Source organism: Pogona vitticeps, chromosome 1 (genome assembly GCF_051106095.1).
Source record: "Pogona vitticeps strain Pit_001003342236 chromosome 1, PviZW2.1, whole genome shotgun sequence".
Lineage (NCBI taxonomy): Eukaryota > Metazoa > Chordata > Lepidosauria > Squamata > Agamidae > Pogona > Pogona vitticeps.
The window spans coordinates 145,723,899-145,750,111 of NC_135783.1; the positions used below are offsets into that span (position 1 = coordinate 145,723,899).

The 26,213-nt window shown below is 41.8% G+C and overlaps 2 protein-coding genes across 5 annotated transcripts in view; both read right to left on the reverse strand.

Annotated features, from left to right (window-relative positions):
- TMEM272 (transmembrane protein 272) overlaps nucleotides 1-5,674 on the reverse strand; it is an 8,271-nt gene extending 2,597 nt beyond the window's left edge. The window contains exons 1-4 of one of the 2 annotated variants that reach the window (XM_073002330.2): nucleotides 5,536-5,674; nucleotides 2,699-2,782; nucleotides 1,632-1,691; nucleotides 1,396-1,478 (exon numbers count right to left, since the gene is read on the reverse strand). In XM_073002330.2, the coding sequence (XP_072858431.1) occupies nucleotides 1,396-1,478; nucleotides 1,632-1,691; nucleotides 2,699-2,756 (201 nt within the window). In that variant the 5' untranslated portion in view covers nucleotides 2,757-2,782; nucleotides 5,536-5,674. The remainder of the gene's footprint in view (nucleotides 1-1,395; nucleotides 1,479-1,631; nucleotides 1,692-2,698; nucleotides 2,783-5,535) is intronic. The other variant, XM_073002339.2, reaches the window with a different exon arrangement.
- A 257-nt stretch (nucleotides 5,675-5,931) lies between these two features.
- Nucleotides 5,932-26,213, reverse strand: part of ATP7B (ATPase copper transporting beta) — a 61,273-nt gene continuing 40,991 nt past the window's right edge. For all 3 annotated transcript variants that reach the window (XM_073002322.2, XM_073002320.2, XM_020788066.3), the window contains exons 11-21: nucleotides 22,783-22,937; nucleotides 20,901-21,035; nucleotides 19,714-19,908; nucleotides 16,779-16,964; nucleotides 15,620-15,821; nucleotides 14,428-14,574; nucleotides 13,988-14,130; nucleotides 12,637-12,840; nucleotides 12,402-12,519; nucleotides 11,781-11,883; nucleotides 5,932-10,642 (exon numbers count right to left, since the gene is read on the reverse strand). In XM_073002322.2, the coding sequence (XP_072858423.2) occupies nucleotides 10,387-10,642; nucleotides 11,781-11,883; nucleotides 12,402-12,519; nucleotides 12,637-12,840; nucleotides 13,988-14,130; nucleotides 14,428-14,574; nucleotides 15,620-15,821; nucleotides 16,779-16,964; nucleotides 19,714-19,908; nucleotides 20,901-21,035; nucleotides 22,783-22,937 (1,844 nt within the window). In that variant the 3' untranslated portion in view covers nucleotides 5,932-10,386. The remainder of the gene's footprint in view (nucleotides 10,643-11,780; nucleotides 11,884-12,401; nucleotides 12,520-12,636; nucleotides 12,841-13,987; nucleotides 14,131-14,427; nucleotides 14,575-15,619; nucleotides 15,822-16,778; nucleotides 16,965-19,713; nucleotides 19,909-20,900; nucleotides 21,036-22,782; nucleotides 22,938-26,213) is intronic.

Consider the following 26,213-nt stretch of genomic DNA (forward strand, 5'->3'; position numbering starts at 1 on the left):
CAAGCAAGGGAAATTAAGATTTTGTTCTATGTTTCCTTTTCTTTCTTGCTTTCATTCATTCATTCATTCATTCATTCATTCTGTTTTAACTGCAAAATATGATAATTCTTCAAGCCTTCACAGACCTCCTGTGATGCACTATAGTCCAAGAACACATGCTATAATTAATTTGTCATTTTTAAGGTGGTGTTTTTGCTGCAACTAACATAACTAGTCTTTTGAAAATGGTCGTATATGAAATCTACAAGTTATTATGATGTGAGGTATATGGAAGCCCATTAGTGTAGGATCTTTCAGCTTGACATGGTATTCCAATTGCCACTTAAGTCCTGGGTGCAGAGCTGGCCAAATGGAGGCATCCGCTGTTGTGAAAATTATTGGCCAAATGGAGTGTTGTGAATGGCTTCCACCACCCACCCTCTGCTGCATGAGCCAGCCACTGCTGCCACCACCAGCCTCTTCCCATCACTTGAATTCTGTTTTTCCAGGTACTGTAGTGCTTTTACGCTACGAATATTTCCCATCCATGCAGAAAATTTAGTAGATAAAATTTCTTCCCCATTCCTTACTACTTGTTCATGCCTGACAGGCAATAGCCATCCCAGGTAGCCTGCACTATAGCAGGACATAGAGTGGTCTCCAGCCCACCAGCTGGCCAGTCCTAGGACACTTCTCACCGCTCCTGACGGCAGTGGGGTGAGCCTCAGGTGGGGAGAATGGAGCTGCTCCCTTCCAGCTGGCCCGTAATGAGGTGGCTGGGAAACCTTCCCAGTACTGGCAGGGCAGCGATGCTGTTCTTGACTGAGGGGCAACTCCATCTTTTGCCACCTGTCAAGACCCTGCCTGGCACTGCCAGGAGCTGGGAAGCCTCCCAGCCTGAGCTGGCTGGGAAGAAGCCCTGGTGCAGTTTCAAAATGGCGCCAATGCATGCTTTAAAAAAACCAAGCCAGGGCCTGTGTCATGTGAAACAACCAGAGTAGGCTGCAAAACAACTTTGGTCCCTCCAGAAAGTATAGTTGTGGCCCCGTGAGGTAGTACTAATGAATTGCCAGTCTGCCCCAATGCAACTGTTACAAAATCTGTTTTCCAGTTCAGGAGCATAGACAAACTGGCCCCTTCAGCACTTCTAAAGTTTCGCTGCTGCATAACCTCTTCCCCATTGCACACTGCAGGGGCACCAGATGGGATGAGGGGTGCCTTGCCCCCAAATTTCAGGGGAGGCAACCCCCACTTCCTTGGCCATGAGTCACCCTCAGCACACAGCAGATCCTTCTCACGTGAGTTAAAAGCCTTGGTGTTGGCCTGTAACGCTGCTTTTTTAAAAAAGAGACTATTCCACATGTACAGATCACAAATTTCACAGTAAATACAGCCAGATGAATAACAGTACAGTACCTTCAAACTGCCAACCACGCCGCCCACAAGCAAATATAAGGGAATTAGCGGCTGGACTGGGCAACGATTTAAAAATTTCATGCCTGTGGAGGAAAATAACAGTCAACACAGTTATCTGGATTATCTCTCCAATTATTCCACGTGGTTAACACAGGACAAGGACGGACAAGGCTAACAATGGTAATAATGCTATAATTCTGATTTTGGGGTGCTTGTTAATTTGGTAAAGAGTTTACCTGTAAAAGCCATAGACAGTGGTAATGCTAGGAAAGCAAGAAGTCCAAAAATGAAGCAAGCTGTATGAAAAAAAGCAGCGAGTTAATGGCTCCACAATTTAAGATCCAGAAAGCACGACGAAATGCTGGATATCAGTGTGTTAATTTCTTACTTCTTTCAATTTCTACTCTTTTGGGGATAAAATAATGAAGAGGTAAAATTCTTTAAAAAGCCTTTAACTAAAGTCCACCCCAAGGACAACAGGAGCACACACTTAAGAAATAATATATCTGGTACTTGTAAATTAATTTAGCAGTAATGCTGACTAAACTAAATAGGGAGGCACTAACTAGGAAAGAATAATAGTGAAAAATGCGAGAAGCTCCTGATTTAGGTTACAACAAACCTCTTTGCTTAAAACAATGTATTTCCATGAAATGAACATTACATGAAGAGAGACTGGTTGTGTGAATGGGCATTGCTGGGTACTGTATGATGTGCTGTGTGAAAGCAAAGTGTCAATGGTATTCTCAAGTAATTAATGATGATGATGTACCATCAAGTCAATTCTGACTTATGGCAGCCCTTTCCAGGATTTTCTAGGTAGAAAACAGGAAAAAAAATGGTTTACCATCCCCTTCTTCTATGGACGCCCTAGGACTGTGCTGCTTGCCCAAGGCCACACAGCCTGGCTCTACTTGCAGGAGGCCCAGTGGGGAATCAAACTGCCATCTTCTGGCTTGGCATACCTAAACCACTGAGCTGCACAGCCAGCAATTCTCAGATAGCTGGGAGGAAAAAAATGTGCCTTGGCACTAAAGGAACGTGGGGTAGAAGGAGCCACTGTTGGCTGAAGCTGTATTTTGACAAAGTGCACTGGGACCCAGAACAGCCTTTGCTTTGGCTTCACTGGGCTTCAGAAGTTATAATGCTGCCTCTATCTCCTCACGCATTTCTACTTGTTAATAAATTTTATTGAACAACTAAGAAGGCTAATATGCTCTAAACCTGACAGAGGACCATAACGCGACCATTTCCCATATATCAAACCTGCCCCCACCCACCTTTTCTGCTCCAGACAACCTACCATTGCTGGCAATTTTTGAGATGCATCGGTGACATGCTTTCTCAAAGCCTCCAGCCATTTTCAGTTAGCAGATGTTCAGAAGGCCTGGGAGAAATAAGAAATCAATTGTTGAACTGTAAATGAGATGAAAGCTCCCCCTCATAAATGGAGTGTGTCTGCCACATGAGTAAAACATTGCTGAAAAGTCTAGGTATGATCTAAAATGTACTTTATTTTTATTGATTTTCTTACAGGGGAGGCAAAATAGCTTTGGAATATGTGTCCCATCAGCCTTAGTCAGCACAGCTGGTGGTGGATTGCAGACGAGCATCTCAAGAGTCACAGGTTGCCTTTGAGGAATCCAGGGTCATTTTGCAGGCTCTAGCCAATGCTGTGCATGAAACTAAACTGATACAACCATATTAGGCAATATTTTATATTCTGTTTTTAAAGGAAGAACAGACATTAAATAGAAAACAAAGCATGCTTTGGCTCTTTGTTTGCTTGTTTACTTTTCTAAGTTTCACAACTAATCCATAAACTCAGGAAAAGCATTTAATGTGTGCTCAGATCAAGAGGAAAAAAAGTCATATTTACATGTTTGAAAGTTGATTCCAAGCCTCTGACACATAGGGCAACCCCTGCTCTGTCACCAAAAAGGAGGACTTGGATGCCAAGGGACATTAAAAAGGAGGACATTCTTCACAAAAAAGGAAGGCATTCTGCATTAAATTGCATATGCTAATTTAAACCAATATATGCAAATATCACCTCACTAAGATATTATTGCTGTAATTGAAATTGTAATGTAAATGTAATGTAAATGTAATTGAACATTGCTGATCACAATGTCGCAGAATACTGTGACCAGCTAACTACCTTGGGACAGAGCATTGGGAGAAAAATGGGATATAAATCAAATAAATAAACAAATAAATATGATGTTGTGATTAATCATTCTCTGAAATGCCCTGTGCCTTGTGTTTTCTATAGCTTACTGCAAATGCGCACATATATAGAAAAATAAATAAATAGAGATCACTGTAGTTTGGTTGAAATATCTAGTTAGGCAACAATTTATTGTTTGAGTGGAACAGTCTGAATGGTGCCTACAGAATGTCTGCTCCCGGAACTCACCTCACATCTGAAGTTCATACAGAATTGACGTGCCATGGCCATAGCGTTCCTGCCATGCACCAATAGTTATTATCTGTGGGCATCATTTGCTCCTTTTCTTACACCAGCTTCCCACCCACCCACCAGGGGCTCTGCAAAGCCCTGCCTGGCAAAGAGTTCTGCAGCCTTTCATGGGTGTGACAGAAAAGCCCAGAAGAACATCTGGGAAGGTATTTTAAGTGGAAGTGAGGTCACACAGAATCATGAAATTAAAAGAAAGGATCTTGGAGATGCCACTGCTTAATGTGATAATGCAGGATGCAACCTCAGCATCTCCCTGACAGGAGGCAAGACAGCTGCTATTGACGCAGAGAACTTTCCCCCTTCATTCCACTTGCGTTCTTCCTCACGAAGCCTCGGAAAAGAGTTAGGATTTTAATAATACCTAGTAGCATGCAGCTAGAGTTTAAAATGAGCCGAATCATAGAACGTCTCCTTACATGGAACAACGACCAAAAAAAAAAAAAAAAATGACAAAGAAAAAAATATTTTTTAAAAGAAGCAAAACGCTGTAACTCTTTAAAGATAACAGTTGGATTTCAGTGCCAGCTTTTGTGGACCAAAATCAATTTCCTCAGACACAGGAGTGCAAATAAATGTCCTGCAGTGTATATTACAGTGCAATCAGACATGGCAATAACTTACATTTTGAGCCACTTGTGGCACAGTCCAGCATGTGAACTCTTTCCCCACAATCACACGAGACACAGGAGCTCATGAACCAGCCGGCTCCTGCTCCATGCCCACATGGGATCTGTTTGGTGCAACAGCAGGGCTACTCTGGGGGGGGGCAGTTTGACTTAGAGCAATTCAGTGTGTGTGTGTGGGGGCAGTTTGACCTGGAACAATTCTCTGTGTGTGTGTGTGTGTGTGTGTGTGTGTGTGTGCGCGCGCGCGTGCGTACATGGGTTTCCATATAAATATACAGGACATTTAATTGCACTCCAGTGTCCAAGGAAATTGATTTGGATCCATAAAAGCTGACGCTGAAATAAAACTCTTTAGTCTTTAAAGTGCTAAAATGTTTGCTTTCCTTTCTTTCTTATTCTGCAACATAACTGATAGACCTAATGACCAGAAATCTTCTGCGTGTGGGTGTGTTGTGCGCTGTCAAATCTTAATGGGCTCATAGCAACCCTAATAGGGCTTTCAAGAGAAGTGGGATTAAGAGTGGTTTTACTCATTCCACTCTACCTTGCTCCCCAACTGTCATTTGACTCCAGAGCTCCCGAGTCGTAGTCCATCACGTTATCCACTAGCCTGTATATCTGTGTGATCTAGCAAATATATAATCTTCCTGTTATTTCAACTACAGAAAAGCAAAATCCTTGCAAATATTACTGAGGCGTCCAGACTTGCAGGGGCTACAAGAAGCTGACCAAATATAACAAGCAGGGTACCACTAAGAGTGCAAATTCTGACGTGTGGCAAATTGAAAATTAACTCCATTCCAGCTGATGAAGAGCTTTGTGTAACCTGACAAGATGTACAATTTGATCCACGAGATACCTGTTTTGTACCATTTATTGCCTGAGAGTGACACATCAACGGCACATTCACTTTCATTCCTGCAACAGTAAAGAATATTATGTGGATTCTTTCATCCTCCCAAAGTTACCACCAATCCACATTCTTCCTATTTGTGGATAATAACCATGTTCTAATATCATCTTTTTACTCACCTTTTTGGGATGAGAGATGATAGAGAAGAAATCACAGCTGAAATTCAACAGAAGCATGTGGTGTCCGTTAACACCGGAACTGCCATCGGTTGTCTTGGCTGCCCAAGTCTTTGGCTCTGAAGCCGTTGAGGTGTTTCGTTACCTCTTTTCTTTTCTTTTTTTCTGATGCCTTCCGTTTGGGGACCACTTGCTGCTTAATAGCTTCTACTTCGAAAGAGGCATCTCCCTTCTGCTTGTTATAAGGCAAACTCTTCCCTTTACTCCCTCGCCACTCCAACGTTCAGTTCATAACACAACCCAGAAACTGCAGGTATGCATTGTGCCGCTAGAGGGTAGTAGCGGACTCTTTTTTTTTAAAATGTGTTTACCGTTATTTTTTAACTTTTATTTTAAAAAAAAGAAAATCCAGTATCTAAATGCCAACACGTAGTTTGTTTATTTATTTGAAAAATTGTACACTGCCTGATTAATGTTGGGCACTACTCTGGGTGGTTTACATAAAAAGAAACAATCAATAACAAACAAAAGACATCAAATTGTCAAATAAAAGCAAAATAACAGAAATCAAGAAAGAACAATACTAAATAGTTCTGCAGATCCTTCAAGGAGGTTATTTTAAACTGAAATGTGTCTTCCCTCTGCAAGGCATGCATTTCCATTAATGAATTATGTTTTGCGCTCTAGTTCAAGAAATACAAGGGCTGACCAGCAAATTTTGCTAAGGGAAGGCACCTTCCCTTTTAACTAATTATACACTGTACAAGGAGGCCTTGAGTATAGATTTCAGGGAGGAAATATAGTATAGTGGTTACAGCATTGGACTGGAATTTGGAACAACTGGGTTCTAGCTTCCATTAAGGTGTGAAGTTTGTCATGAGGAGAAATAAGGCAGGGAAAAGCTATACATGCAACCTGGAGCTTCACGGAGGAAAAAAGGGGGTCTAACGGTAATAAATTAATATGTAATAAGAATGAAACAGTAGCTCATTCAAGGTTTTTCCGGATTCTTTTGAAAGATGCAGTTTGTTAATCACTCTTATAAAGTGTAATAAATGGACAGAATTACTCTTGCCATAGCACCACCAACAAATGGAACAGGTCCTGTCTTTCCATATTACTCGACTTTCATCTCTGTTTAGAAGTTGAAGCACACAGGGTTGCAAAATACTGGTCTCTCCCCAGGAGGTGAGGGGAAAAAGCGAAATTTGCTTAGAGACAATAATGCTCTGGCTGCTACTTAGAAGCAGAAGCATAATATTAATAACCCAAGGAACTACTTGTCAGCCAAAAACAAAGGAAAAAGAAAAAATAAAGAAGGCAAAAACGTTCTGACCTCTTAAAGACTAACTGCTATATTTTAATGTGAGCTTTCATGGATCAAGTTCACTTCCTCAGACATAAGAGTGAGACTACATGGCAAATATTTATGCATTTATACATGGCCAAAAATACCTTTTAAGGAGAAAGGCAGGAAGAAACTATTTTAAATAAAGAAATAAACATGGTAATGAGTTAAGTGGCTCTGGTTAGCCAGTTAGGAAGTACAGCAGATAAAACATAATTATTGAAGGAGTTTATATTTAGTAATGGCCTAAGAAACTTTGTCTAATGTTGAGTCCACGGAGTGCAGGAGTGTTCTACATCAAACTAAGGGCCACACCTGCACATCATGTGTGACATGGTAGTTGCACAAGCCAGCATCCAGTGGTGCAGCTGCTCACTGAGGGGTTGTGTGAAAGTCTAGGGGAGCTTCAGTCTGGTATTGGTGCCCCCTTCACGTTGCTGACATGTCTTTCTGACGAGGTTTCTAGCTCAAAGGCTTTTGAATGGAAACCCCTCCTCATGAACTAGGTTCTCTGGGGTAGGCGGGGACTACAGTTTTAACATCATCTGGAGAAAGTAAGGTGTTGCATTTGGGGGCATCGAACATGGCAGGCAGCTGGCAGAAACCCAAGTGGTGGCCCAGATTCTTTTCAATAGCATCATTCCTGCTCACACCCTGGGCAAACCTGTCCATGAGAGGAGCAGTGAATTGAACAGCCATTGTGCCAAGTGATGGCAACCAACAGCAGGATCCAGAAGCTGTAACCATGACAGCCACAGCAGGCTGAAGGGTGGTGGGTTTAGTAGGGTCAGAAGGGGACTCTTCAAACCATGAAGATCCAGATAATGATGAACAGTTATTCCTATAATCCCTCACCATGGTCCTCAAAGGCAGATGGGAACTAGAATCTAGAACCATCGAGAGAGGCCTGTCTTGGGGCCTCTGTAAGCTGTTTGGCCATGTTGAGGAATCCTGGGCCTGTTGACCTAAAGCCCTCTGCTGCTGTTGTCAAAAGCCTGCTTTTCTAACAGCATACAAAAGCAAAAGGGTCCATGTCTTCTCAAGAAGTGAGGGGAGAGCCATGATTCCCTGCATCACCACCTTAGGGAGCAACTAGGTGGGTATGTGTTCTTCTGTTTGTGCTATGCTTCCTGCTGCTCCTTTTGATATTTATTCTGTCAGCTACATGACAGTGCTACTCACAAGTAGATACAATCCTTTGCTGTGATATATATATATCTTGACCAGCAGGACTTCTGATTTTCTGTAGCGTTTCCAGGCACATTATTTTGTATTGCTTTTGGCTTCTGTGATCATCTATATTGGTCCTTTAGGACAGTGGTTCCCAAACTTGAGTAACCCAGGTGTTCATGGGCTAAAACTCCCAGAAGCCTTCACCACTAGCTGTGTTGGCCAGAATTTCTGGAGATTGTAGTCCAAGAACATCTGAGGACCTAAAGGTTGGGAAGCACTGCTTTAGGACCATTTTTGGCTATGTCTAGATGACATCAATGATGCTGCACAAAATGTGTGGGACAATTGTGGGTGTGATTTCTTTCCAAAGTGGGAAAGTGAGTGCTGAAAACTGTTCTGCTTTTAAAGAATGGAATCCACACATTAGGTTAGCTGCCATTTGGTGTAGGTGTTTGCTCTGTTAACACTTCTCCTATATCCTAACATTTAAAAATATTATTTACTTACTACTACCACCACCACTACTTACCCCACATTTGTAGTCAAGAGAAAGGAGATTATTTGTGTGTTAAATACGGTAATACTGCAATGGGCCCAGCCCAGAACACTTCCACTTCTGGGTATAAAGCAACAATTATGATGCTCCCTCCTGACAACACAAGATGTATGTTTGGGGACACATAGCCAGTACTGGGGCTAAAATGCCCTCCAAAGTGCCATCTGATTGGCTAAAGTTTACTTTTAGTCTGGAGATGCAATTAAAATGAAGCTGGCGAGGATGGAGGTTGATTGTTGCCTCCTGTTGCGCCGCTTGTCCGCCTACCCTACCCTAGTGAGCTCTTAAATTTTCTAGGTAATTATCTGAATGTTCGTGTTTGTGGGACTGTTCTTTTCAAATACTTATTATTTTACATGAGAAACAGGAGATGGAGGGAGGTTGGAGACTAGAATTTCATTGAGAATAGAGCAATAATCTATCTGTCACAGCTTGTGACAGCTCGTGAAGTTTAAAGCTTGGAAAGTGACAAAAAACATATTTTAAAAAATTCTTCACTGTTATTCAAACCAACATGCCAATTGGGAAGCAACTTAAAGGAAGATACACTTGGCTTTACAAAGCATCTGAATACACAAGTGGCTTTTAAGAAAGATGAAATGAATAGACTCTCTTATGAAAACCGAAGTTCATTTCTTTATTTAGTGAAAAAAAATAAAGACAAAGCTAGAGGGGGGGGAGACTCTGTCATTATAAGCAATGACCCTATCAGGGCCAAATTTGAGAGAAAGGAGGGAACTAATCAATGCAGGTGAATAAATAGCGCAGGAGGTAGCAGTAAGCATGGCAAGCTACAAAACAAAGCACCGTTCTGGCAGCCCAACCATCTTCAGTTGAATAATTGCCCCAGAAAGAGAGAAAGTGGCAACAAACGGTTTTTGGGATAGGTGGCACTGGTGCATTCAGAAAGATACCATCTGATTGGCTGGGCTCACTGCCACTCTCATTCTGCGACAACCTGTCAAATGAAGATGGCAGGGGCAGCAGAGCCTCACCTCTGAGGACCATGTTTTGGTTTGGCAGCACTGTGCAAGGGGTATCGTTTGGGGCCCCTCTCGGTCACAGGAACCCAGACTTTGCCCACAAAAGCTTAGCCCTCATGCTGCCACAGTACGAGACAGTCAATAAGTTGGGGAGAACCGAGGTGCTTTTTTGGCTCCTCCCAACTCTGACACACTTGACCCGGGAACCTCGGAGCCCTGTCAGGTTTGCTGCCGTTTAACTGTGGAGCCCGCTTGTTTCTTCCCTCCAACAACCCAACTGTTGTACAAAAGGCGATGAGAGGTCTTGGGGGAGGGAGAGTGTTGATGCCTGTGATTGGCAGATCCTAACAGAATGCTGCTTCATATAATCACTATAATTAAGTTGTCTCCCTTCTCTGTTATAAATTGGTGGCAGTATGTATTTAATAAGCCAGATCCTATCCAGGAGGCTCTCTCTTCACTGCTCTGCTTTTCAGAGTTCCCACTGCATTGCGGAGAGCTTAAAATAGAAATGCACTTATATTCGAAGGAATACATATCAGAAACTAGACCCCTGACTCCAGCGTGGGAGAGAGAGAGATCAAATTCCAAATTAAAGTGGCATTCTTAAGCAGCAGGCTCAGAGACCTACATCAGTTTAAAGGTGCTCCCTCCACGTCCATCTGAGCACTAAACACACCCTACAGGCACTCTGGAAGCCAAACGCAAAAATCCCACGCCTCTTTTGTAGAAGAGCCACAGAGTAAAGTAGTCCAGTCCCAGAATATTGTGATCAGTCACAGAGCGCAGCCTTCTTAAATATACTGGTCTTCATCTTGGCTGCTTGTGAGCAGAGACCACTTGTCTGCTTCATTACCTAAAGAATCCCCCAATCTGTCTGAAGTCAAAGAACAAAGATATACTTGACTGGCATCATTCCAAGCCTCTGATTTGTGAAGGCCTCGTCTCCTATCATCCATTCCAATGTGGACACTGACTTGGGATGGAGTAATGGGCTTCATGCGTCCATGAGCTCGTGCTTCGTATGTTTCCGTGCCTGGTTTTTTGTAGCTGTGGAAAGCAGAGAAAAACATACATGCTTTCACATGTTAGAAGCTCCAACAGAAAAGGACAATTGTGTTGCAAATAGTTGCCTTCTGCAGTGAGTACTTGACACTATCCAACTGAGATGTCAGAACTGCAGAAATCAGACGAGAAATGGGATTTTCTGAGTTCTTTGGCTACAGATTCCATAATTCTCCATTCTAGGAGTTATACCTGATGGAGAGATACCCAAATGTGGCTCACCCAGGAGAAATTTACTTGTTTATTTTAAAAAGGTTTACCCTGCCTTTCTCCTTAAAAAGCACCCAAGGCAGCTTACATCACGACAAACTAATATTTAAAGCAACATTAAAACAATATTTAAAGACAGGCCTCAACGAAAAGGCTCTAAGGCTTAGCCAGGCCTAGCTCCACTCAAACATCCTGTTCCTGCCCCAGTAATAACTTGGAGCTTTTTTTCTGAATAGGAAGCTAGGCAGAGCTGGCTGAATAGCTCAGTGGTTTAGATATCTGGCTGTGGAGCCAGAGGTTAGGGGTTCGATTCCTTACTGTGCCTCCTAGGAGAAGAGCCAGCCTATATGGCCTTTGGCAAGTTGCACAGGTCCAGCAATGCCTTCAGAAGAAGGTTATGGTAAGCCACTTCTGAGTACCCTCTACCTAGAAAACCTTTTTTTTGGGGGGGAAGCAAAGCAAGGTATGCTGCTTATATACTGCCCCGTAGCTCTTCAAGCACTGTCTGGGCAGTTTACAAGTTAATTATGCAGGCTACACATTGCCCCCATCCCCCCAGCCCGAGCTGGGTACTTATTTTACCGACCTCGGAAGGATAGAAGGCTGAGTCATCCTTGAGCCGGCTACCTGAGATTCAACCCTGGGTCATGAGCACAGTTTTGGCTGCAGTACAGCAGTTTAACCTCTGCGAAAGGGTTGCCGTATGTTCAAATTGATTTGAAAACAATTACCAGACTCTCCCACTGATTATGTAAAGTGGGCCAATCATAAGGTACAGCATGACTGGGCCAAGGCTAGGAACCACAGGCCTGACTGATGCCCCTCAATTAAAAATAAACCAGAAACTCTTCTCCTAAAGGCTCTTGTGCAAAATCTCTCCAAAATCATGGACAACGCTAATAGCAAGACATACCATTTAAGCTGGAGGGAAGAGAGCAAAACAGATACAGAAGATGCTGCCATAGCTGCTGACCCCATCCATGGTTGTAACACGATGCCAACAGGCATAAAGACTCCTGAGGCAGGAAGGCACACACAGACAAACAATCAAACATTGATCTTTTGTTTAAATTAATAAACAATTGGAGGAGTTTAAATTAATATTAACTGAAAGATGACTCTGTGCAAGCCTTAAATGAAATCCAACCCAGCAAAGCTTACATGATCAAGATGCTAAGGTGCTCAACTCCTTCACTTCTATTATTTCGTTTTTACTCACATCTCCCCCCCTTTTCACACAACCCAGCCCTACTTCCTAAATCATGAACACTTATCATGTCACCTATCGTTAGTTGAAAAAAAGAGGTTTTTTTCCTACTATGAATCATGAAGAACTTGAAAAAGTTACTTTTTTGGACTGTAATTCCCAGAATCCTCCAGCCAGCATGACCACTGGCGATAGTAGCTGTTGACTCTGAATATTATAATACAAGAAGTAATTTCACCAAGTCCAGGATGTTTCTTAACAGCCAGCGATTCTTCTCTGTTCCATTATCCGCCCAAATGCTTAAGAACCATTTTAAGAATAATTTACCTGCTGCTATGGGTATGCCTAGCAGATTGTATATTAAGGCCAAGATCAGATTTATTCGGATTCTTTTTACCGTCCTCTTGGAGAGATGAATACTTGCAACCACATCAAGTAAGTCATTCTGCGAGGGGAAAAGCAGGAGAATTTATTTTTCATCTCAAAGGTCAATGGAGTCTCCAACTTCTGAAAAAAAAAACTCATAGAAAAACTCCCATTGTTTTACATGTGGTGAGCTTACCCGAATCAGCACCACATCTGCCGCTTCTATGGCAACATCTGTGCCTGTTCCAATAGCAATGCCAACATCTGCTCTTGCCAAGGCTGGTGAATCATTGACTCCATCTCCAACCATGGCAACTCTCTTCCCTGCTGTCTGGAGTTCCTGGACCTTGGCTACCTTGTGAGATGGGAGGACCTCAGCAAATACTTTCCTGATCCCAACCTAAATAGAGAAAGGTATCTCCTGTTAACTATGAATGAGACAGAAGGTTAAGATTTTGTTGTTGTTGTTGTTGAAAGCACTGACAATAGTAGGAAAAACAAGGAGAGATTATCGGTCACTGTGACTGAGGTGTCGTTAGCTGGTCTTTTGTGTGCAGTGATCACCAGTCCTTGTAGCTGGGTAGAGTTTGTTGACCTTTTAGGCTATATTTTTCAGTGCTGGGAGACAGGCTTTGTTGAGTTTTAAACTTTTTTCTTTTTTTTCCAAGAGCTTCAACAAAAAAGAAGGAAGTTTAAAACAAAGCCTGGCTCCCAGCACTGAAAAATATAGCCTGCAAAAGGTCAATGAACTCTAGCCAGCTACAAGGACCGGTGATCACTTCACACAAAAGACCAGCTAACGACACCCATCAGTCACAGTGAGTTGATGAATTTTAAACTTTCTTCTTCTTCATTTTCTTCTTTTTTTAATAGCTTGAACAAAAAAGAAGCTTAAAACTCAACAAAGTTGAGTTTAAACACACACACACACACGTCTATATATAATTTCTAAAGAGAAATTTACAAATTCATTTTTCCCTATATTCCCAATTTGCCTCATGAAAGTGTGTATTTTATTCCTCATGTTTACACTCAGTGTGCACCTCATCATAACCCCAAAATGTCTTTCTTATCCACTGAGTCAGCAGATAGCTAGAGGAGCTAACGGGCGTGGGAGCTGATCGCTGGGGATGCTGATTGCTGTATAAGCTGATGGCAAGGTCTGCCACATGGATACAATTTACAATATACCCATATTATTGCATAACATATATATGCTTTTATAGTACAATATTGTTCTCATCTGTTAAATGTTTATTATAATCATATTTCTGCTTACAAATTGAAAAACAAAACAGATATTATTCAGTTGCTAAGATACATGAATTCAGTTCATAGTTCATTATTTTGGAACACTTATAGAAAACAATTTTTCACACTGCAATTTTAAAAGTGCTGTAATTTGGGGGCAGTTTTAGGGTGATTTTCTGCACCCTTATAATTTTTCCAATATTCTTAAACAGATAAGGTTAAAGTATCCAACCTTGACCAGCCCCATCGGAGGGGCTGATCGCTCTTTCATGTACTTGTCAAGTCAGGACACATACCTGAGTTGCAATTGCTTTGGCTGTTTTCCTGTTGTCTCCTGTGATAAGCACGACATCCACTCCCATATTTTGCAATGTGTGCATCGCTAAAGCTGCCTCTGGCTTCACAGTGTCTGCTATTGCAATCATGCCACAAAGTGCACCTACAGAAGGAAATCCATTTCTTTATTTCCTTATTTGTTTGTCGCCACACAACAAAATTATCTGGGAACAACCTTATTTATTAAGCAGCCCAAATCAAGCAACACAACAGACAGTATTTATTCCTTTCTGTTTTTAAAGAACCCCATATCAAGAACTGAACAGCAATTCCACCAGTATTTCTCCAGCTGAGACCCACTGCAATCTAGCTATTCCATCCTTCCACTCCACCATCTGACACATGTGGACTCCAGTTCCCTTTAAAATACCTAAATAATATTTCGGTGTGGTTACTGTACCATTTATAGCCACGAGGATAGCCGTGTGTCCTTTCATTTCATGGCCTGTCATGGCTTCATGAACATCACTGGAGATATACAAGCCATTCCGTCTCATCCATTCCCGATTTCCTATCAATACGGAATAAGTCTGAGAAACATCTGCATCTGTGAAGCAGAGAAATACAGTTGCACAAAAAACCGGATTGTTTAAACATTTCACACATTACAGGGAAAAGCTTATTTGAAAACAGCCATCCATTTCCACCTGCTTCACGGCACTGGGCATGAAGTTTGGACTAGAGCGCTTTTGGACTGCGGCAGAGATAGGAAAGGAGGAACAATAATTCTGGATAAAAAGCCCAGGTTGGCTAGGTTGGTGGGAACATACAAGCCAGAAATATACATATGTTGTCCAGCAAGCCCAGCTGTCTTTCTGTAGCCCATGGATTAGTTGTATTAGGACCATCACGGATTCCTACCATTATGGCTTCTTACATACTGCCTTGTATTACGGTGCTGACCTTGTGGGTTAAATGCAAGGCAGTCAATGTTTGTGCTAAAATGCCACCTGTATTTAAAACTGAATAAACTTCACCATTTATAATTAAGACCAGTTAACTAAAAAAAAAAAAAACCAGAGTTCCTTTTTGCGTCCTTTACAATTTAATCTTTGTCAGACGTCTGCCACTTCCTGGGTTTGGAGCTACTGAACTGATCTGAAGAAGTATACCGTGTCCAGTCTTATAATATGACACATAAAATATCTTAAATGTTCTACAGCAAGCAATGCAGTCAAAATAGACATGTGATTATCAGTGGGGCAGTTGCCAATTTTGAAGCGCGCCCTCAACAAGAGAGATCCCTGAGACCCCGTTCCCAAGGATGATTAAAAACCAAACAAACCGGCAAGTGCTTTGACATGTATCATCAATAAACTAGATGCCACAGTATTCATTTCCACCAGAAAGAATTGTCATGATAAAAACCAAAGGGTTTTCACTGCTTGTCTAAGATGAAGCCATCTCAAAATAGTTTCATTATGCGTACAGTACAAGAAAACCCAAGGGGGTGGCAGATAATGGCATCATCCCAGGAATCCCAGAAAGCTTCAACACTGTGACCCTTTGAATCCTGGCTCCATAACAACACTATTGATTACCACAACCACTCATTTTAAGACCCTTTTACTGGCAGCTGTTCTTGCACTTACCTCCCAGTTTTGAGATCAAGGGCTGCGAATTTTGTTCTGTTGTACCTCTGTCACCCATACCAAGGTGAGGACTGGGGTTATCATTCAAGTGTTGCTCAGATTCACCCAACACAACTTCAACACCGCTGACATTGCAGCTTATTCCACATCCAGGGACTGCTTGAAAATCTTTGCAGTAGCCAAGGGTCTCTGTGCCAAGTTCCTTCAAATAAATAAACAAATAGACAAATAGACAAACAAAATACATACATACATCCATACATCCATACATCCATACATATTTTAATTCAGCCCAATGTCCACAGAATTGAAGGACACCAAAACTCAATACCTGGTGTTACAAAAATTTACCTAAAGCAAGCATGAAGTCCTCCCAAGATATTCCTGGACTACAGCTCCCATCAGCCCTCAGTAACACATCCAAGGGTGTAAACCAGTGATATATGGAGGCTGACATTTTGTCCATGCCCAATCTCAAAGAGAAATCTAAATGTGGCAATTTAAGATGGAGCGGGTAAAAGAAATCTCAGTTTTGGTGAGACAGCTTAGTGACAATAGACGAGTCTCTGTATTATTGAAAGAGAAGAAGCCAAACATTTCCAACAGCTTTGGGGTGGGGTAGCTTTACAGGAGTTGTAAAAATGCCCTTGGAGAGTCACATGCAGCCTGTAAGCCATGTGATGTTGCTTACCCTCAATGTGGACCAAGGCTAGATAACGTATGAGAAAGGCATGAGCTGTTAAGGCACAGCATCCTGAGGGGATGTCCTCACCTAGCCCCCACTTGGTTCAACATCCTCCCCTGGGCAAAGTGCCAGTGAATTGGAAGAGAAAGTGCGCCACCATCCAGAAAATATGCAGCAGCTGCCAGAAGGCCTCTCCTGTCTCTGGCTGGGATCAGCTCTGACAATTGAGACCAAGCAGGGGCCTGCAGGCTCCTTGCGCTTGGCAGGACCTTCAGTGAAGCTAGAATAGAGGTCTGCAGCCCAGTAATTGCCAACACAGCCAATGGTGAGGGTTTATAGGATCTGCCGCTCAGAAACACCAGAAATGCCACAAGTGCCTGCCCATATTTAAATACAGCTAAATGTTCAGTTACATGTAAGAGCTGAACTGTCCCCTCCACACTGGGATTAAATGCTGATGAAAAAGACATGTACCTCCTTGCAGTATTTTGTGACAGCCATTCCCAGAGGGTGCTCGCTGTGGGCTTCTGCTGTGCCAACTACGGCAAGCACCTTCTTCAGAGACAATGTAGCTCCTGCGTCTCCGAGCAACAGAACCCTCATAACTCTTGGCACGCCATAGGTGATGGTCCCGGTTTTATCAAACATCACTGTCTTGATCTGCAAACAAATACATCAGGCAGATTACGGCTCTTTGTACAAACCTGAGACCTCTAAAGAGCTGAGCCCCTGAGCTCTAGAGAGGACTCCCTAATGGAAGGAGCAAGCAGTGGGTCTTGTATAGACAGTGTGTACCCGTGGAAAATCCCTTCCTTTGAAGCTGGATTGGCACCGACATTGGCATCATTTCAGGACCAAGTCAAGACATACAATACTTGTTTATTAGTACCTTTAGGGATCAAGGAACCACTGCTTTAAAGTATGTTGGAAGAAGAAGCCACATCTCCTTCCATTACCAAAGCCTACAGAAGATGCCACTTAACCTGGGGAAGTTTCTCATCCCAGACAAAATTTGTCAATATGAGGCAAATAAGGAAGTCCAAACTAGTGTAGACTTACTGGACCAATGGGATTTACTTAAGTGTTGACATAACATTCTGGAGTTGATTCAGTGGCTCTACAGTGGTGACTCGACTTACGAACGTCCCTACTTAAGACCACTTCAATTTATGACCAGCTCTGGCCACAAAATTTTGCTTCTACTTGCGACCGGAGCTCCCACTTACAGAAAAAGGCAGGGGGAAAAGGTGGGAAATTCAAATTTCTAACTGTAGGTGGCGACAAGGCTGCTTCTTTGTAGCTCTTTCACCCTGGCAGTTAGAGAGTGTGCGTTGTCGTCCTCAGAGGCTTGGGACTGCCTCCTTTTGCTTTGGAGCGAGCGTGTGTGTGTTTGCAGGGGGATAAGGTACTGTTTTCTGCTTTTTAAAAACTGTTCTGGGTATTTTCGCAGTGTTGTTTTGAGCTGGGTGGTGGGATTATGTTTCTATGCTGTGATGGGTCTTGTGGGGTTTGTGGGGGGTTTTTTGGTCCCCCCCCATTTCCGATGGGTCTTGGGGTTTGGTTGCTTTTTGGATTTTTGACTTTTTTAAAACAGAGAGACTGCCTGTTCTGGGTGAGTACACTGTATTTACTATACAGGGTTTTTGCAGCTTGGGTTTGGGCTAGGTGGGGGAGTTATGTTTCTGTGCTCTGATGGGTCTTGTGATGTGGATTTAAAATGTGAAAAGTAGACTGTAATATTAAATTTAAATTAAATGTGAAAATTAGACTGTACGGTGGTACCTCGTCTTATGAACTTAATCTGTTTGGAATGGCATTTGTATGTTGAAAAGTTCATAAGTCAAAGCAAACTTCCCTATAGGAATGCCTTGAAAACCATTTAGTCCGTACCTGCTGTTTTCCGTTCATATGTCAAGGCGCTGTTCGTAGGTAGACGCATTAGTTCCCATAGGAACTAATGCAAAGCTGGTTAATCCATACTCTACCACTAGAGGGTGAATTTTTTTAAAAAAAATTCTTCTTTTGACCTAAGGTGAGCTTAGGTCATAAAAGGGCAGGAAAGGGTTTTTTTTGTTGTTCGTAAGTTGAGGCTCCATTCACAGGTTGAAGCAACTTTTTGCAAACAGAGCTGTTTGTAACTTGAATTGTTCACAAGTTGGGACATTCCTAAGTCGAGGTACCACTGTAATTATAAAATGTAAATTTTATTTACTTATTTTTGCATTCTGTGGCTCCTAGGATTTGGGCACTGTGACCTCTCTTTTGTTTTAAAATGTCTGGGTTTAAAATGTCACTCCAAAGTTCTTTTGTTTTAAAATCAGAACTTTTTTGCAAGGGTATGCTGTGTTGACTGGTATGCTGTAAAATGTGGCTTAGACTCAGGTCTCCCCCCCCCGCCCCCATTGTCTCTCTCTCTCTCTCTCTGCTCTCTTTTTGTGCTGAGGGGGTCTGTTTGCTGGAATAATGGTTGCTGGATTCTGTGGCTCCTAAGGTTTGTGTACTGTGATGTTCTGAACATTACTCATGGCAAACTCTCCCCCCTCCACTGTCTTCTCTCTCTCTATCTTCTCTCTTTGTGTGTTTAACAACACAAATCTTTGTCTGAGAGGTCTGTGTGCCCCAGTGATGACCTTCTTCCTTTCCTCTTTTCCCATTTGTTCCCTCCCTCCCTCCTTTCCTGTTCTTTTTTAAACCTAAGTCATCTTAGGTTAAAAGAAGAAAAATTCTCCCCCTAGTGGTAGAGGACAGATTAACCAGTTTTGCATTAGTTCCTATGCGAACGAATGCTTCGACTTACAACTGGTGTCTCTACATACAACCAAAAAACAGTCAGAACGAATTAATCGGGTTTCGATGCATTTCAATGGGAAATACTGATTCGACTTACAACCATTTTTACTTACGACTATTTTCTGGAACGGATGATGGTCGTAAGTCGAGGCACCACTGTATTCTAACTAGGACGAGCGACTGGATTTTGGCCAACATTTCCCAACTCAGTGCTATTCCAAAATATAAGATGTGTCCTTGAAAGCAGTGGTTCCCCACCTTGAGTAACCCAGCTCTTGGACTGCAGCTCCCAGAAACCATGGGCAGCACAGCTGGTGGTGAAGGTTTCTGGGAATTGCAGTCAAAGAACACCTGGGTTATCCAAGGTTGGGAACCACTGCTTTGGGTACTTGTAATAGATGTCCTACTATAAAGTGCAGGTTAAAACTACAATCTCATTCACACCTACAGAGAGTAAGCCCCACTGAATTCTCTAAGGCTTATATATCTGAGTAGATATGCATCAGATAGTATAATAAACTTTTCTTAAGATTTTTTAAATGACAAACAGTTCTTGGCTATAAATACTTTCACACAGCAGAACCACAATAGGGGATGAGGCAACAATGACAATATTAACCTTGTGTGCCATTTCCAGGGGTTTCCCACCTTTGATGAGAATACCATTTTGTGCAGCAACTCCAGTGCCCACCATGACGGCTGTCGGGGTAGCCAGACCCAAGGAACAAGGGCATGCAATGGACAGGACAGTGATGGAGGTCTGGAAGGCAAAGCGCACAACAACTTCTGCTTTCGAAATCTGCTTACTATGATGCTGAGTAAGAGAAAACAAGGGAAATAAAGTGGTATTAAGCAGGCAGTACTCATTAGCAATAAACAACAAATACAGTACTAGAAAAGAGACATAACAATTGTGTTATAACTCTGGAGACGAACTACAGTATTATATTAATGCTTGAATGTTTGTTCCCTCTACTAATCAACATATGCAAATCTAGAAATGTCTAAAATCATAATTGCTTTCAGCACATTCACTCAAGGAATTATGCTAGAATGTGCTATACAACTCTGTTCATAATTAGAAAACATTCTTTATTCCTAATATTCAGATCTGCTTATTCTTCTTCAATCCCAGATACCGTAGTAAAAACCTGTTTTCTCTCTTTCTTATGGCATCCTTTTGGGAATTTGAAGACAGTGTCTCCCACTGTTTATTTCTCATGATCATCTTATCTGATCTTGTGTGCTAGATGGCCAGATTGGAGTGGGGCCAGTCTGGTTCACATTGGTACTAAAGTTGTATGGTCATCAGCAAAAGGAGCAAACCAGCCCATCCGTATAGTGGATCAAAGAGCAGGACAAATGTCAGACACTAAACTGAGCAGACTAGTCACGGATCTTAACTACAGTGTGTCTTTGCTTCTGATTCCTAGTGAAAAAGCAGCACAGTTTTAACTGATGCACAGTGAAAAAAAAAGACATTATTCCTACACACTTCTTGGGAGCCCTCTCCCCAGAGTGGTAGGGAGATAGCATGGTGACCAAAATCCTATTAGTTATACCTGCTGATGTAATACAATTGGTATAAATCTTTATAATAATTTGCTACAAGTTAAGAAATTAACGCAGACATTTGCCATTGTGTGCCAATTTGTGTCACTCAGCATGCAACAACAGATGCCTACGTTAACTTCTCAACTTGCAAAAATTCACCACCGAGATTTACTCCAATTGCATTATGCGAACACAAAAACATAATAGGATTTTGGTCATTATAGGTGTGTATAACCAATAAAGAGTACTTACAGGAAAGTATTTCAGCACAATATCAAAATGTAGAAATCCAATTCCAATCCATGTGACCAGAGTTACAGTTGAAATGATTACTATAAAAGGGACAAAATATCCACTAAATTTGTCAGCTAGCTGCTGAATGGGTGCCTAAAAATTAAAAAAGAGAGAGGTTTTACATTTATTCGTAACAGAAAGAGAAATACGAAGACTCAGCCATTAAGCCAACTGACAAATATATCTTATGAAAGATCATTAAGAGAACAGCATGATAATTGAAAAATTCATATCAAAAGGCCTGTAAAAATACTAAACAATGTTCTTTAAAAGCAACACTGGAAAACAGCTATAATCTGTTACTTGTTATACCGATATAATAACTTTGTTCCTACTTGTTACATTACTTATGAAAAGTAACTTTGCCACTCCCTTATTGCTGAAGAAAAAGGATGTCATGTTGAAGAGGGGACAAGTTTGTTTTCCAGGGCTCCAGAGACTAGGACAGGGAGCAATGGTTTCGAACTACAGAAAAAGAGATTCCATCTGAACATTAGGAAGAACTTCCTGACGGTCAGAGCTGTCCAGCAGTGGAATAGGCTGCCTCAAAGGGTGGTGGAGTCTCCTTCTTTGGAGGTTTTTAAGCAGAGGCTGGATGGCCATCTGTTAGGAGTACACTGATGGATGTTCGTTCATGGCGGGGGGCTGGACTGCATGGCCTCAGTGGTCTCTTCCAACTCTATGACTCTAAGTAGTAACTCATCACTAGATAGCAATTTGTTTATAACGTACTGGCCAAAATGTTATTGGGTTCTTACGCTGGCATAGTGCAATTTGCATAAATCTCAGCAACAAACTGTTGCAAGTTAACAAGTTAGCACAGGGATTTGCTGTTGTGGTTGATAAGATGTTGGCCATTACAGTATTTCTAAGCTCAGAGGAAGCTGTATGGAGGTAGTGTTTCAGAAAACAGCCCTGAGGGCAGGCAAGAGAATGGGGCTTGGCATTGGCACCATCTGATCTCACAGGAAGGAGGACTAGAGAGACCAATACAAGGTCCCCAGACCAACTGTAACATGTACCATGTACTTGCGGGGTTTTTTGGTTTTTTTTTTTTACAATAAAGTTCTCCTGTGGTTTATCTCCCAGGAATCCAGGGCCTGGCTTTGCCATGTTGTACCCTTAGTAACACATGTTCTTCCTGTTGTTAGGTACCCACAGTCACAGCAACCGCCCTCAGGGTAATGGAGGATGAGAATTGACATGTTTACACAGTCAGAGAGCTGCAGAAACCTTTTTAGGTCATCTAGCCTGTCGCTTTGCTTTGCTTGCTTGAAGACACTTTGAGAGCTTGGCAGCTAACATGGGTTTAAAACCGAAGTGGGCAAATGGCAAAAGAAACAACAGACGGTGCCTTTGAAAACTGTTGGGGGAGAATGGGGTTTGGATCCAGGATAGCTTTAAGATCTCCATGCTTGGGAGAATTTTGGAACAGGATCCTGAAATTTGACTTCTAAGGTGTTAAACTATACATTACAAATAACCCACTATTAGAACTGAAAATACATTAGTGTTCAAGGTACATGATTGTCATGTCTCAGAAATCAAACTGGCTGAGAAAAAACTTGCTTATGTCCCGGAGACCAATCACAAAGTAAAAACAAACTAATTTATAAAATACAGGAGGTAAGAGAAGTTCTTGTCATGAGACTCACTCACAATCAGCTCTTAAGTAACTCCCTCTTCTAGTGACGGGTTGTGGGTAACATATAGTTGGGTCAAGAGACTACCATTAATTTGAATGCTTGGGGATTTGGTTTGTTCTACTGAAGTCAGTGTCAAATACCAAGATAAACACTTTGGTTTAAGAGCCACAAGTCAACAAATGGATGCACCTTACCTTTGACATCTGAGCTTCTTCTACTAGTTTCACAATTTGCGCGAGGGTGGTATCAGCACCAACGTGAGTGGCACTGACAAGCACAGAACCATGCGCATTTAGAGAGCCTGCAATAACTGTGCTGCCAGGCTTCTTAACGACAGGCATGGCTTCCCCTGCCAGAAAATTAAATAAAGACACAGGAGTGAATCCATCAACATATTGTAATAAAACCTCTTTCAGGTAATGACAGTCACCAAATATGAACCACACTGAGGTATCCCTTAAAGTATGAGAAAAATCAAAGCCTAAATGTCATGGAACAAATATCATGGACATCAAGATGCAAATGAAAGGCCTCTATGCTTTTTGATGAAAGCCTAGTTAGGCCAACAACAGACGCTCTTTGTTCTTCTCTCTCTCTCTCTTGAATTCTCCATAGCAACCTCATATGTCTCCTCAGCAGCTGGGCAAATCAAGCAATCACATAGCAATCCTTTGCCCAGGGAGAGGTTATACACATTCTCAAGTCACTCCCAAAGTGTGTCTGGTGAATTGTTTAGGGAACTGAATTTAGGGTTGAACATCTGGAGTTTTAGGAACGCCTTTGAACAAATCTTGTGCAATTTGTGAGGCATGAGGGGAGACACACGTTCTTTATAAAACTGGTTAATAATGTTTATGACCTCCTCTATGAAAAATCCAGCATGAAAGCAAGCTGATATTCAACCTTGATAGTGGTCCATTCTTGAATTTAAATATAAGGGCACATGTTCTAGTACAGAGTAAAGTCCTGTTTCTATTTTGTTGATTTAACCTATTGTGTGTGTTAAGACAAAGACGTGGTCAGTCCTACAATAAGATTTGAATTCAGAAGCCAAAAAAGCAACATCTTTTTTCTTCAGATTTGTTTGTCACCGTGTGTCTATTGAACTATTACTGTATTCTTGATCAGTTCCCCTACCTTTCTAGAAAGCATAGTTTCCCTCAAATTAACAATGCAAATTAACAAAATACATAAGTCTGAGGCAATGTTTCTCAGACTTCCACGTGTGGTGTTTATCTACTTGGGAAAGAGACTTTATTTTTTGTGGTCCCCTGCCTACTCCAGACCAGTCCAAGGTTACTCTTAGTGGAGGAAGAGAAACACCAGATTCCATCTTAATTGTGTTTCAGCAGACATCCAGGAGAACTATGAGGCTGGACTGTGGAAAAACCACATCTTAGGGCATGGAGTTCTGAACAGGAACTTGAAGCTGACTGGATATCATCATCATCATTGGAGGGACACTTTGATTTAAATTACAGAAAAGGGGGTGGGTTGCAGAGAAGGAGAGGAAGAAGTGAGATAGATGTTTTGCCTTTAGGTGTTTTTGGGTTGACTGATGGAGACAGGTAGCTATGATTACCTAGAGAAGCAATGTAGCCATTAGTTGGAATAGGTGCAAATTAAGTAACTAAGTAGAAAGAAGTTAGAAAGCTTTTATTATGTTAGTGCCGATGCTAATATCATATATAGCCTCTTAGGTAAAGAGAAAGGGCTTTTGCCTAGTGACAGTACCATTGTATGTTTTTCTATGCTTTTTGACTTTTTACACTTTTTCAATAAATCTCTTTAATATTTTACCCAAATGTGAGTCTTGGAGGAACAGGGTGAGCTGCCTAAAGAAAGTGCCTGAGCCAGGAAGCTGTGCTAACTACTTTTGTTATTTGGGTGTACTTCCTGGTCAGGCTGGTGTGCAAATCTCAAAGTGCACAGCCAAAGGAATTTCTGATCCCCAAAAAAGGGAATAAGTAGAAATCTAGGCTTAGAAGCTTGCCCATGGCTACCCAGGCTACCTTCTAAGTTTTGAATCAAGCGTAGGATTCAAAAGGTGGTGGAATTTGGGGACTAAGTAGCACCTTTGCCTCCTTTAATTAGGAGTTTTCTTAACAAATAGAATTTGGGGACAATTAATAAGGAAAAAAGGCAGATCTAGAAATAGACAAGATTCAAACTTCCTTGGATTATCTCATTGGTCAACATTATGAGTTTGGCAGCAAAATCTCAGATTTACTAGCTAGAGCCCTGAAAAAAGGAAGAGGAAGAGAAAAGGAATGGAATGTGACCTCTCATAAATAACAAAAGAGCTAAAAAAAATCTCCCTGATAAAGTTAAACAAATAATCTGATAATTTTTATCCCCACTGATCAGAAGTCGGGAGCAAAGGAGAAAGGCTGCACTTTTGTTAATGCCAGTGTGGACCAACAAAGTAAAAACAAACAAACCTGGAGGGATACACAGAATGTTGTTTAATGATCTAATCAGAAAAGAGGAAGTAGAAGGGTGGGTAGATTCCTTGAGAAATTCTATAAAGTATTGATTTACATAGTGGGCGATCATCTGGTAAGACTTATTTAATAATGGCCAACACCCTGTTTGCGTGATTTTGTACCACAAAACTCCAATTAAGCACCAGAAGCACTTAATTAAAGTTTCCTGTACCCCTCCTTTTTTAGGTTCTGAGGCTCCCAGGGGCTCCTTTTTGCCCTGGCGGAGCCTTTGGCAGCCTCAGGATGGAGAGTGAGGTTGGGGAGCCTATAATAACAAAACAAAACAAGAAACACTCTTGGATTACCACCAGCGGTCTGGGGGGGGCAGTCCAGGAGAATTTTTTTTGCTATTCAATGCTCCCCAGCCCCCTGTCGCAACAATCCCAAAGGCTTCCCCATGGCAACCTAAAAGGAGGGATACAGGAAGCTTTTCATTATCTTAACTTAGATGCTTCCAACACCCAATCTGGGTTATATGTTGCAAAGTTACTGTATGTGAAGAGAATTTTGCCCAGTGTCTTTGGAGAAGTCAAGGAAGGTGGGCACCAATGAAGAACAATTACACAGATAAATAGTTCCATAGATAAATCGAGGGTTGATTCCAATAAAGTGGCAGCATGCTGCTTTAACTGCATCATTAAATCAAGTTACGAAATGGTTTATAATTAATTTTTTACATCATGAATTACGTATCAAGAGGTCAAGTAGGATCCATGCCGGGAAGAAATGTGGAAGCTGCAGCTGGGAGGAGCCTACATAAAATCCACATAGGAAAGGAAACTGAAAAGAACACAGAGCTTTTATCACTAAATGCTCTCAGAGCATTTGACAGAGTGGAAGAGCCATGTCTCCCTGTAAAAAAATATGCAGTTTAGGCAGAGGCTTGCATCACTTGAAGAATTCACAGATGCACCTTGCGAACAAAAGTCCGAATAGTCAAAGCTATGGTTTTTCCTGTAGCGATGTATGGAAGTGAGAGCTGGCCCATAAAGAAAGCTGACCGCCGAAGAATTGATGCCTTTGAATTGTGGTCTGGAGGAGGCTCTTGAGAGTCCCCCAGACTGAAAGGAGAACAAACCTATCCGTTCTGAGGGAAATCAAGCCTGAGTGCTCTGGAAGGACAGATCCTGAAGCTGAGG